The sequence below is a fragment of the Somniosus microcephalus genome, chromosome 9 (assembly GCF_052327205.1).
Source record: "Somniosus microcephalus isolate GS21.2 chromosome 9, FLI_Smic_1.0, whole genome shotgun sequence".
In the NCBI taxonomy this organism is placed as follows: domain Eukaryota; kingdom Metazoa; phylum Chordata; class Chondrichthyes; order Squaliformes; family Somniosidae; genus Somniosus; species Somniosus microcephalus.
Window position 1 is genome coordinate 180,366,345 of NC_140995.1, and position 14,362 is coordinate 180,380,706.

The window sequence follows — 14,362 nt, forward strand, 5'->3', positions numbered from 1 at the left end:
CTGGGAATTGATTTCGTCGGGTTGGCGGAAGAACAACTGGCAGATCCCGAAGTTCAGGCGTATCGGGCTACACCGTCTAGTTTGCAGGTAGCCGATGTTATGTTCCAATCAGCAGGAACCACGCTCTTGTGTGACACATCCATGGGAGTGCCCCGGCCCATTGTGCTAGTCGAATGGCGTAAGAAGATTTTTCAGGCTATACATGGCTTATCACACCCGGGGATGCGAGCTTCACAACGGCTCATGTCCCGCAAATTTGTTTGGAAGGGAATGCATTCGGACGTTCGGGACTGGACAAACAATTGCGTGGACTGTCAAAAATCAAAGGTCCATCGTCATGTTAAGGCTCCAGTGGCCATCTTCCCGGTGCCAGCACGCCGTTTCGATCACGTACATGTGGACTTAGTGGGTCCCCTCCCCGCTTCGCGGGGTTTCATGCATCTCCTGACAATAGTGGACCGCACTACTAGGTGGCCAGAGGCGATTCCCTTGGTTGCTACCACTGCAGTGGACGTATCCAGGGCGTTTATTTCGTCGTGGGTGGCCCGGTTTGGGGTGCCATCTGACATCTCCTCTGACCGAGGTCCACAATTCACGTCAGAGTTGTGGAACGCAGTTGCACAGGGCTTGGGTACCAAGCTGCACCGTACCACCGCTTACCATCCGCAAGCGAACGGTCTATGCGAGAGGTTTCATCGGTCTCTTAAGGCGTCCCTCCGTGCCAGCTTGCGTGGTCCCAACTGGGTGGACAGACTCCCCTGGGTGATGCTAGGCCTCCGCACAGCCCCCAAGGATGACCTCCAGGCCTCATCGGCTGAGTTAGTCTACAGTCAAGCACTTCGAGTACCGGGGACTTCCTCCCTCCACATACAGAACCGTGGTCGCCTGCTCAGCAGCTCCTTCAGCATCACGAGATGGCAAAGAATTTCCTGCCTATTCCAACCTCGCATCACAGCCTACAGAGGCCTCATGTTCCGGCAGAACTTATGAGTTCCGATTACGTTTTTATTTGGCAGGACGCTCATAGAGATACACTCAGACCACCTTATGCTGGACCGTTTCGTGTCACCTCATCGGGAGAAAAAATTTTCACGGTCGAAGTGGGAGGCAAGTCCGATACCATCTCTATCGACCGACTTAAACCAGCCCATTTAGATTGGAGTGAACCAGTTGTTGCCGCCCAGCCACCTCGCCGTGGACGACCACCGTTGACTGCCAGACCAGTTATGCAACAGCCCACCATTGAACTGCCTGCTTCTGCTTCATCCTGGCCCACACCTTCTGCTACTGTTTCCTCCACCCCGGATGCGCCGCTTCAGACACAGCCAAGCACCGGCTCGTCTCCCAACATTCCACTGCCTAAAGTTCGTAGTCGTTCGGGCAGGATCATCAAACCTCCTGTTCATTTGACACTCTCTGTTAAAGAGAATTCTGGGGGGGCGCCTGTGGCGGAGCCACTAAGAGACTCAGGGCAATTAGTAATCATCCCTTTAACTACCGTGTAGTGCAGCTGTGGACTGCACCTTTAAACTGTATGTACTTTCTTGCATTTCCGCGTAATGACGTCATGACGCCGATCACGTGACCACCAGTTGGCGCGGAGAACGTGATGACGCGGAGAACAGCTCCCCTTGGGCCCCACAAAAATAAAAGATGAAAATGGTTTACGGCGAGGTTTTTTAAGCATCCTCAAGGACTGCTGGTTAGACCACTCAACGCCAGTACAAATGGCTGCACGCTGCACTCATATGTACCTCACAATTGCAATTAGGTTGCTGCGTACATCATAGAACCCCAATTTGCCTATTAAAACTTGCCTCCTGCCTGAAACATCCTGCCCGCCCATCTAATGGTCATAGCCACAATGTCAATATAAACAGGGCGGTAAGTGACCTGATGCCATTTTCAGGCCACTACCACATTGTATGGTGGCCACAGTAAAAATCAGCCCTATTGTGTGGCGTGTCAGAAAATTAAAGTTCCATTGCATAATTGAAATCAATGGACAGAAAACTATGGGCAGTTCACCCATGGCTTTATGGTAACCTGCTTGCTGTGTGAAAGGCCCCATCAGTGGCACAGGTCTTCAGAAACTTTCACCCAGCTGGGCATGGAGGCCACTGGGTCACACAGGCTTTTCCAATCGAAAATCTACCCGGTGAAGTACTTCAAACTGTTTTTAAAAGTGGTTGCAGCAAATTATCTCTGCCTCCCTCATCACAAAACGCCTCAAAAATTATCTTGTGACAAATGAGGACGTGAAAATGTGGGTAGAAAGAGTTGTGGGCAAATTAGCCTAGACGTATCTCCATTTATCAAAGGAGCAGTGTGGCTGGAGGCTTAGATTTAGGCCATGACAGAGTCGTGCTGAATGTTGCAAGGTGACCTGCATCTAAACTCCTCCACAGTCACAGCACTGCCAGTAGCTGTCAAGGTCGTAACCACTCTTAACTTTAAAACTTCTGGGTCATTTCAGGCTGTCGCTGGGGACATCAACAGCGTAAGCCAATCAGCTGTCTATCGACATACAAAAGCAAGCAGTCGATGCCTTACTTATTACAGCAAACAATTTAATTTCCTTCCTTAACTCTCTCACACAACACCCATTCCCGTCAGCTAAATGAAACATGGTTTGAAACCATTGGAAAGAGCACTTTCTGCACAAAGACCAACGGCAACGCAACCAACTCTTTTAATTCTACATGTGATGTGTGTGATTTCCTTGTGTTCGGTTCTCCAGTGCTTCCCCTTGGTGATTATAGATCCTCTTCCACCTAATCTAGTACTTTGTCTAGGTATCATCTCAGGAGCGGAGTATGTGAGGTGTCTGGCTGGCTGTGTGCTCACAGGAAGGAGAACCATCTCGCCCCGACCGCTGGAGGAAACAGCTGCCTCAATCCCAAGGGATGGCTTGCGCCCACCGCCACTGGGACTCGAGATGACCCAATGTAGGCCGCACCACTTTCGCAGCTGTAGGGGCAGCCTAGCCCTGCGTGTTTCGTGGCACATGTGCACACGTTCAAGGGGACTAATGCGAGAGTGTTGATGTGTGGCCTGAGAGGCAGCACCATCATCCATGCCCACTGCTGCTGAGCATTGCCTCATTATGGCCACTGCTCAGAGTGACAGCAGACCTCATGGCAACAATTAGATCATTAAAGGCCTACTTTGTCAGGCATCCCCCAAGTCTATCAAAGTTGGAGGAGATAATTCCAGGCCTCAACGGCTGCACTCTGAACACATGCTTGGGTAGCACCAACTGCCCTTAGAGCCTCTAGCATGGGGATATTCCACTGCAGATATCCCTGGAATTGTCATGTGCTCCATGGTGGATTGCAGTATTGCGAGAGGGTCATACAACGCTCTCCACATGTAGCTAGTGGACTGTGCCACCCAAGCCACCATCTGCAGCATGTTGCATAGCACGGCCCCCAGTAACTGCGCCGTATGTTTAATCCTCACAAAGTATCCTTTTAAAAAATAGGCACCATGCGGTCTCAATCCCCAGGCTCATCAGTCAAGTTGGCCCTCTAGTCAGCAGGTTCCTGGTCTCACCCAGTGTACTCCCCTCCAAATCTCCTGGGATGGATGTACCTGGGGCTTAAGAGGGTTCAAGCTGGCATGGCTGGATGCCCTAGGCCCTGGTTCTCCTTCCTGTAGAGCTCCTAGAGAAACAGAAGAGGAGCAGTGGTTACCCTGGAGTCCTTAAAAGCAGCCTTGACGTGTGGTTTGCAGCACAAGGAGTGACTTGATAAAGTGGTTCAGTATTGGCTTTAGTTCAGATGAGTGAATAGGATGAGAAGGTGGATGAGGAGAAGGTTCTCACCAAACTACAGCTGGCAGCACTCTTACAACTTCCCCATCACTGACACCCACTATGAAGTTTAGACATTCCTCCTCATTTAGGGGGTCATTCTCATATGTTTGGGAGTCCTCCTCCAATTCTTGTTCTTCCTCTTTTGTTATGGGCTTTCATCTCCTGCAACCAGAGTACAATAGTGAGAAGTTCCTATTATCATCATGGTGACATAAAGTGATACCCAGATTTCAGCATGTGGGCCATAGTGGCTGTTATAACATGTACCTCTATCGTGCGGCTACATTGGAAAGGAGAATTATTTTGTGCTAAGTGCATGCAAGGGTTGAATGATGGAATTTTTCAAGGTGAAAGCTGGGGGTTCAAAGTGCACCATGCTATGGTAAGTGCTGAAAGACTATTAACACAATATGAGGAGATGCAATTCGAGTGGATTTTACAATGGGTGAGCGATCCGTTCCACTAGTTTACTGCCCCAAGGTGTTGAAAATTAGCCCCATGATCTTCCCAGAACAACCAACAGCCGGTCAACTGCACATTGGGTCAGAAAATATGGCTCATAAGTCCAATTATTTGCAGCTTTGCCAAATTAACACAAACAAGCTAGAATTCACTCACAATCAAAAAAATACAAATGAAAAAAATATGCGTTTCAAAATTAATCATACAGCAGTTGGCAGGCATTAAAAAAAAGTTGGATTTTCATTTATTCTCATTCCGAATCCTATAATTTGCTTCATTGTAAAAACTAGCATTATAGTATATTGTACAGCAACCTAGGCTGTATTTATTGCAGTCTGCGTATGTCTGTTTTATTAATACTCAGGTAAGCTGCTCAATCGTTAAAAAAGTTATACATTCATTCTGTGGCATTTGTGTAAGTTGAATATATACTTTTTAATTGTACACTTGTGATTTCACTTTATCTTTTACATACGTTTGTGTGCCCTGCGCCACGGTTCAGCTTCATTTCCTCCCCCCGCCTCCCATATTGATCTTTAGAGGTTTACTTTCTAGTCAAGTCCTACAAGCTTGAACAGCAATGGTTGGCAGGGCAACGCTGCTCAGCAATTCAGTAAGCAATCAAAGGAGAGCTTAAGATTCTACTGGGCTTCGCAGTTATCAGATAAGATAAACACAATACCTCACAAATGACAGCAAGTTCCAAGCGTTCTTTTTTTAAAAAAAAAAATTGCGCAAAAGCTGGTCATAAAGTCAGCACTCATGAAAGGGCTGCGTTAACCACATGAACTCACCTGATCTGTAGCTACCAACTTCCAGACAAAGTCATACTTTTTTGACGGACTAGTGAAAATGCACTGAAGCTCTACCACATCATCAGATATGTACACAGGCTTGCCCCCTGAGTGAAGAAAGAGTCAGACATTTCATTTTAGTCATTATTCCTCAGAACTCATGATGACATATTCAGTACTGGTGCACCTGCCAACAGTCTGGGAGCATTCACAACCTTACAGTACCCCTTCCCCCCTCCCCTCTTTCCTCTCCTGCAAACAGGCCCTTGGTAGACCTGTGGTACATCTCATCGTGGCCAGTATCTCTCCCAGGAACTGTCTTTTATTCTGCTTGCATTCAAGGTTTTTATTGATGCTTCTTCCAAGAACTTAATAACCACAGGTTTGTTAATATATTTCATACACAACTAATAATCATTGCTCAGGGCCCAATTTGATACCCCCCATCACCTCACCCTGCGGGAATGGTGGGTGGGAAGAGTTAAAATTGAAAATTTCTAGCTCCCAGCTCCAGCCCTCTGCTTTCCTGGCCGTTTAAATTTTTACTAACCCAAATCAGGCCATCGACGAGGCTCCCACAAAAGGCAGGCTCGATGATATCATCAGCGCCACGACGTGGAATTAACTGAACGTCGGGAGTAGTCCCATGCTGTCGGCTGCCTGGCAGCAGATCCAAGGCCGCAGACGGCAACTGATCAAGGTAAGTATTAAAGATCTGCACCTTTTAAAACTCCTTGTGGCCCAGTAGAAGCATGAGTGCTTCCCCCACCAGGCAGCTCAAGTAATCCTTGGGCCTCCACATCCCCGGCCTCCCCCCCACGACCTCGCTGGAACCCCCAATCTCCTGCAAAGCCTTCCTTCCACTGTCTGCCGGGGACTGTCCCCACTGGTCCCCGGCTGCGGCCTCCTGTCACTAAATTCCTACTCCCACCCACCGGTCAGGAAGTCAATCTGGAGGCAGCGAAACATTATGTAAAATTGGCTTCCCCGTGGCCCTCCCATTAATATCCAGGCCATTGTTTCTGACACAATCTCACCATGAATATATCCAGTTTTTGATGGAAAATGAGAATACAGCATTCCTCCTTCCCTATAGCAACAAATTCCCCATAACTTTTTTGTAACCTGTCCCAAGCATACATATTTATTTAAGATTTATTACTTCATTCTTAGTGTTGAAGGATTTTGGACTTTTCAATACCAGTTTAAAGGAAACTAAAGGACTGACTAGAACCCTGCATTAATTACCTACTAAAGGAGCTACATTTGGTTAAAAGAACTGTTAAACCGGCTGTTCATGAAGGCATGCTGGGAAGGTTCACCAAATTGGAAAAGTGTTATGCAGACTGTCTGGAAGACTACAGATAAGGAGGTCTTGAGAGACTGTGGAAAACCATTGTAAACACCAGGTGCAGTTTGGTAGCATCAGTCTGTTTAATCATGAGAGAGAGAGAAGGGAAAGTTACTGAAAAGCTTGTTTTTATCAGCAAGAATGGTATAAGAGTAGCAAATCTAAAGTGAAAATGAGAGACAGACCAGAGACAGTCCACGAGAGAGACCAGACACAGTCCACGAGAAAGACCAGAGACAGACCACAAGACAGACCAAACACAGTCCACGAGACAGACCAGAGACAGTCCACGAGAGAGACCAGACACATTCCACGAGAGAGACCAGACACATTCCACGAGAAAGACCAGACACAGTCCACGAGAGAGACCAGACACATTCCACAAGAAAGACCAGACACAGTCCACGAGAGAGACCAGAGACAGACCACAAGACAGACCAGAGACAGTCCACGAGAGAGACCAGACACAGTCCACAAGAAAGACCAGAGACAGTCCACGAGAGAGACCAGACACAGTCCACAAGAAAGACCAGAGACAGTCCACGAGAGAGACCAGACACAGTCCACGAGAAAGACCAGAGACAGTCCACGAGAGAGACCAGACACATTCCACGAGAAAGACCAGACACAGTCCACGAGACAGACCAAACACAGTCCACGAGACAGACCAGAGACAGTCCATGAGAGAGACCAGACACATTCCACGAGAAAGACCAGACACATTCCACGAGAGAGACCAGACACAGTCCACGAGAAAGACCAGAGACAGTCCACGAGAAAGACCAGGGACAGACCACAAGACAGACCAAACACAGTCCACGAGAAAGACCAGAGACAGTCCACGAGAAAGACCAGACACATTCCACGAGAGAGACCAGACACAGTCCACGAGAGAGACCAGACACAGTCCACGAGAAAGACCAGAGACAGTCCACAAGAAAGACCAGGGACAGACCACAAGACAGACCAAACACAGTCCACGAGAAAGACCAGACACAGTCCACGAGAAAGGCCAGAGACAGACCACAAGACAGACCAAACACAGTCCACGAGACAGACCAGACACAGTCCATGAGACAGACCAAACACAGTCCACGAGACAGACCAGACACAGTCCATGAGACAACAACAACAACAACTTGTATTTATATAGCGCCTTTAACATAGTAAAACGTCCCAAAGCGCTGCACAGGATTATTATAAGATAAAAATTTGACACCGAGCCACATAAGGATAAATTAGGGCAGGTGACCAAAAGTTTGGTCAAAGAGGTAGGTTTTAAGGAGCGTCTTAAAGGAGGAAAGAGAGATAGCGAGGAGAGGTTTAGGGAGGGAATTCCAGAGCTTAGGGTCTAGGCAACAGAAGACACGGCCACCAATGGGTAGAATTAGAGGAGCGCAGATATCTCAGGGGGGTTGTGGGGCTGAAGGAGATTACAGAGATAGGAAGGGGCGAGGCCATGGAGGGATTTGAAAACAAGGATGAGAAGTTTGAAATCGAGGTACTGCTTAACCGGGAGCCAATGTAGGTCAGCGAGTACAGGGGAGATGGGCGAACGAGACTTGGTGCGAGTTAGGACACGGGCAGCCGAGTTTTGGATGAGCTCAAGTTTACGTAGAGTGTAATGTGGGTGGCCAACCAGGAGCGCATTGGAATAGTCAAGTCTAGAGGTAACAAAGGCATGGATGATATTTTCAGCAGCGGATAAGCTGAGGCAAGGGCAGAGACGGGCGATGTTACGGAGATGGAAATAGGCAGTCTTTGTTATGCTGCGGATATGTGGTTGAAAGCTCATTTCAGGGTCAAATATGACACCAAGGTTGTGAACAGTGTGGTTAAGCCTCAGACAGAGGTTAGGGAGAGGGATGGAGTCAGTGCCTAGGGAACAGAGTTTGTGTCAGGAACCGAAAACAATGGCTTCGGTCTTCCCAATATTTAATTGGAGAAAATTTCTGCTCATCCAGACTGGATGTCGGACAAGCAGTCTGCCAATTTTGAGGCTGTGGAGAGGTCAAGAGAAGAGGTAGTGAGGTAGAGCTGGGTATCATCAGCATACATGTGGAAACTGATGCTGTGTTTTCGGATGATGTCACCAAGGGGCAACATGTAGATGAGAAATAGGAGGGGGCCAAGAATAGATCCTTGGGGGACACCAGAGGTAATGATGAGAGAGCGGGAAGAGAAGCTGTTGCAGGTGATTCTTTGGCTACGATTAGATAGATAAGAATGGAACCAGGCAAATGCAGTCCCACCCAGCTGGATGACGGTGGAGAGGCGTTGGAGAAGGGTGGAATGGTCAACCGTGTCAAAGGCTGCAGACAAGTCAAGAAGGACGAGGAAGGATAGTTTACCTTTGTCACAGTCACAAAGAATGTCATTTGTGACTTTGATGAGAGCCGTTTCGGTACTGTGGCAAGGGCGGAAACGTGATTGGAGGGATTCGAACATGGAATTGCAGGAAAGATGGGCACGGATTTGATAGGCGACAACACGTTCAAGGACTTTGGAGAGGAAAGGGAGGTTGGAGATGGGGCGGTAGTTTGCAAGGACAAAGGGATCAAGGGTTGCTTTTTTGAGGAGAGGGGTGAGGACAGCAGATTTGAGTGAGAGGGGGACAGTACCTGAGGAGAGAGAACATGATGAATTGAGATGGAGGTTGAAATCACCGAGGATGAGAAGTCGTTTGGTGCAGGTGCAGAGGCTGAGGGAGGAAAGCAGTGAAGATAGCTCAGTAATAAAATTTTTATGGTACTTGGGTGGGCGGTAGAGAACAAGAATTTTAAATGAGAGGTGAGAGGGTGGAATAAGGTGAGATGCTCAAAGGAGGAGAAACTGCCGGGGGAATAGGGGGAAAGACCAAGGTGTGATTTGGTGAGGAGAGCTACACTGCCACCACGGCGGTCTGAGTGGAGCAAGTGGTGGAAGGTATAGCCAGGTGGGGAGGCTTCATTTAAGGGTAAGGTGTCATCACCCCTCAGCCAAGTTTCCGTCAGGGCCATGATGTCAATGCAATCATCCACAATAAGCTCATGGATGGCAAGGGCCTTGTTCGCAAGTGAATGGACATTCTGGAGGGAGATGCGGAGAGGGTCGGTGATGGCTGGCCCATTGCCAGCATCCACAGGGTCAGCGCTGGGGGGGATGAATTGGATGGGGAGGAGATTGGCAAGATTTTCCCCCAGAGGGCGCACTGGGTGGGAAGGTCGGCAAGAGAGTAGGATGGGACAGTTGGGGTTGCTGCTCGTAAGGCGGCAGTGATGAGTGCCTCGATGGGTCCTTCGTAGGATACCAAGAGAGGCACAGATGGAAGCTGTAGGCTTCTCCAAGAGGGAGTCAAGCCTGGGACGTGGCAGGAGAGTAGGAAGGTCAAAGAGTAATGAATGATTGGGGTAGGGGTTTGGGAGGGCAGCGTATCCAAGAGAGGAGAGATGAAAGGAGGCATGACGACAGGAGAGTACGGTCAGGGAGGGATAGAAAGAAAAGGAAAATAGGGGGAACAAGTGGAATGGCTCGGGTCCGGAGCGGCAGCCAAAGTGCGCACGCGAATGGACAGAGGAAAAGCTCAGGTTACATAGGCCTGGTTTTTTTTTGTAATAATTAATGGAATACATATTTCCTGGCAGCAGGGAATAGGTTGGGGACTAAAGTAGGGAGACCAGGGTCAAAGTCAGAGGTCCCATGGAAGGACAAAGCCGGCATAAGCAGGATGGGGCCGGTACGGAGCGTCGACGAACCAGTGTTCAAAGCAGGTGAGTGAAGTCCAGGAGCTATTTGAAGGGTTGGGAGTTCGAGGATGGAGGTTGTTGCTGTAGGAGTGAGAGTCGGTAGCGATGCAGAAAGGTGATGGCAAAATTGACGCAAGTTGGAGATCACCGTAGATCAAAGTGGCGGAGAAAAGTAAAACCACAAGCCAGTGACCAGCAGAGCTGAAAACCAGTAGAACGAGTCACTGGACAGCAAGTGGAGCAGCAGCTGCTACCTACAGCCAGCAGAGCGGAAAAACCAGCAGAACCAGTTCAGCAGAGCTTAAAGGTAAAAATCTTTTTGCAGCAGAGATAGAGACACAGCAGTCAAGTCTTACAGTGTAATCCAGTGCAGAAACGTAGTGTCCAATGTAGTTCAAAGCAGAAAGGTAGTCTAGATGTCCAGAGAAGTCCAGGAGATTGGAAACCAATTTGAAAAAAGAATTCCGCAGCTTAAGACTTGAAGTGACTGAAAAAGAGAATAGCGCCATAGCCAGTGAGACAAACAAATAACAGGCAGTCCAGGAGACAGTCCAGGAGACTGACCAGGAGACAGTCCAGGAGACTGTCCAGGAGACTGTCCAGGAGACAGTCCAGGAGACAGTCCAGGAGACTGTCCAGGAGACTGTCCAGGAGACAGTCCAGGAGACTGTCCAGGAGACTGTCCAGGAGACTGTCCAGGAGACAGTCCAGGAGACATGCCAGGAGACTGACCAGAGACAGTTCGCGAGACAGAGCAGAGAAAGACCAGAGACAGACCAGACACAGTCCGCGAGACAGAACACAGCAGTCGACGAGACAGACCAAACACAGTCCACGAGACAGATAAGAGACAGATCACGAGACAGACCAGAGACAGTTCAAGAGACAGACCAGAGACAGACCAGAGACAGACCAGAGACAGACCAGAGACAGACCAGAGACGGTCCAAGAGATAGACCACAGCCAGTCCATCAGACAGACAAAAGACAGATCAGAGACAGGAAAAAGACAGACCATAGACAGTCCACGAGACAGACCAGAGACAGTCCACGAGACAGACCAGAGACAGTCCACGAGACAGTCCACGAGACGGATCAGAGATGGACAAGAGACAGTCCACGAGACAGACCAGAGACAGACCACGGGACACAATAGTGCCGGATCAGAGACAGTCCAGGGACATTCCCCCGACGGACCAGAGACGGTCCACGAGACGGTCCACGAGACGGTCCACGAGACCGACCACGAGACCGACCACGAGACCGACCACGAGACCGACCACGAGACAGACCACGAGACAGACCACGAGACAGACCACGAGACAGACCACGAGACAGACCAAAGACAGATCAGAGACAGTCCAAGAAATAGACCAGGGCCAGTCCATGAGACAGACCAGAGACAGTCCACGAGACAGTCCACGAGACAGACCAGAGACAGACCAGAGACAGACCAGAGACAGACCAGAGACAGTCAAAGAAATAGACCAGGGCCAGTCCAAGAGACAGACAAGAGACATTCGACGAGACAGACCACGAGACAGACCACGAGACAGACCACGAGACAGACCACGAGACAGTCCACGAGACAGTCCACGAGACAGTCCACGAGACAGTCCACGAGACAGCCCACGAGACAGACCAAACACAGTCCACGAGACAGGCCAGACACAATCCACAAGACAGATCAGCGACAGACCAGATACAGTCCACGAGACAGACCAGGCACAATCCACGAGATGGACTACGAGACGGACTACGAGACGGACCAGAAGACGGACCAGAAGACGGACCAGAAGACGGACCAGAAGACGGACCAGAAGACAGACCAGAAGACAGACCACGAGCCAGACAAGAGACAGAACAGAGACAGACCACAGACAAACCAGAGACAGACCAGTGACAGACCATAGACAGACCACGAGACAGACCACGAGACAGACCACGAGAAAAACAGGGACAGACCACGAGACAGACCACGAGACAGACCACGTGAAAAACAGGGACAGGCCTCGTGACAGACCATAGACAGACCACGCGACAGACCACGCGGCAGTCCACGCGGCAGTCCACGCGGCAGTCCACGGGGCAGTCCACGGGGCAGTCCACGGGGCAGTCCACGGGGCAGTCCACGGGGCAGTGACAGACCAGAGACAGACAAGAGACAGACCAGAGACAGACCAGAGACAGACCAGAGACAGACCAGAGAGAGTCAAAGAAATAGACCAGGGCCAGTCCATGAGACAGACAAGAGACAGACCAGAGACATTCGACGAGACAGACCACGAGACAGACCACGAGACTGGCCAGGGACAGACCAGGGACAGACCAAGGACAGACTTTGAGACAGACCAGGGACAGACTAGAGACAGTCCACGAGACAAACCCGGGACAGACCAGAGACCAGGGCCAGTCCATGAGACAGATCAGGGACAGACCAGAGACAGACCAGAGACAGACCAGAGACAGACCAGAGACAGACCAGAGACAGACCAGAGACAGTCCACAAGACAGACCAGGGACAGACTTTGAGACAGACCACCAGACAGCCCGCGACACAGCCCGCGACACAGCCCGCGACACAGCCCGCGACACAGCCCGCGACACAGCCCGCGACACAGTCTACGAGACAGACCAGACACAATCCACGAGACAGATCAGAGACAGACCAGATACAGTCCACGAGGCAGACCAGACACAATCCACGAGATGGACTACGAGACGGACCAGAGAAGAGACCAGAGGAGAGACCAGGAGACAGACCAGGAGACAGACCAGGAGACAGACCAGGAGACAGACCAGGAGACAGACCAGGAGACAGACCAGGAGACAGACCAGGAGACAGACCACGAGACAGACCACGAGACAGTCGAGGTGAAAAACAGGGACAGACCTCGTGACAGACGAGAGACAGACCTGAGCCAGTCCACGAGACAGACCACGCGACAGGCCACGCGACAGGCCACGAGGCAGTCCACGAGGCAGTCCACGAGGCAGTCCACGAGGCAGTCCACGAGGCAGTCCACGAGGCAGTCCACGAGGCAGTCCAGAGACAGACCAGAGACAGACCAGAGACAGACCAGAGACAGACCAGAGACAGACCAGAGACAGACCAGAGACAGACCAGAGACAGTCCACAAGACAGACCAGGGACAGACTTTGAGACAGACCAGCGACAGACTAGAGACAGTCCACAAGACAAACCAGGGACAGACCAGAGACCAGGGCCAGTCCATGAGACAGACCAGAGAGAGACAACGGGACAGTCGGCGAGACAGTTGGCGAGACAGACCGCGAGACAGACCGCGAGACAGACCGCGAGACAGACCGCGAGACAGACTAGAGACAGTCCACGAGACAGACTACAAGACAGACTAGAGACAGTCCACGAGACAAACCAGGGACAGACCAGAGACCAGGGCCAGTCCATGAGAGAGACCAGAGAGAGACAACGGGACAGTCGGCGAGACAGTCGGCGAGGCAGTCGGCGAGGCAGTCGGCGAGGCAGTCGGCGAGACAGTCGGCGAGACAGACCGCGAGACAGACCGCGAGACAGACCGCGAGACAGACCGCGAGGCAGACCAGGGACAGACTTTGAGACAGACCAGCGACAGACTAGAGACAGTCCACGAGACAGATTACAAGATAGACGAGAGACAGTCCACGAGACAAACCAGGGACAGACCAGAGACCAGGGCCAGTCCATGAGACAGACCAGAGATAGACGGCGAGACAGTCGGCGAGACAGACCGCGAGACAGACCGCGAGACAGACTAGAGACAGTCCACGAGACAGACTAGAGACAGTCCACGAGACAGACTACAAGACAGACTAGAAACAGTCCACGAGACAAACCAGGGACAGACCAGAGACCAGGGTCAGTCCATGAGACAGACCAGAGAGAGACAACGGGACAGTCGGCGAGACAGTCGGCGAGGCAGTCGGCGAGGCAGTCGGCGAGGCAGTCGGCGAGACAGACCGCGAGACAGACCGCGAGACAGACCGCGAGACAGACCGCGAGACAGACCGCGAGACAGACCAGAGACAGTCCACAAGGCAGACCAGGGACAGACTTTGAGACAGACCAGCGACAGATTAGAGATAGTCCACGAGACAGACCAGTGACAGCCTAGAGGCAGTCCAGGAGACAGGCCGCGTGACAGGCCGCGTGACAGGCTGCGTGACAGGCCGCGTGACAGGCCGCGTGACAGGCC

General features: G+C 50.9%; 1 protein-coding gene across 1 annotated transcript in view; it reads right to left on the bottom strand.

Annotated features, from left to right (window-relative positions):
* Positions 1-14,362, bottom strand: part of LOC147112884 (uncharacterized) — a 333,934-nt gene that overhangs the window by 184,640 nt on the left and 134,932 nt on the right. Inside the window, exon 5 of the mRNA XM_085998230.1 lies at positions 5,074-5,180. Coding sequence (XP_085854356.1) covers positions 5,074-5,180 — 107 coding nt within the window. The remainder of the gene's footprint in view (positions 1-5,073; positions 5,181-14,362) is intronic.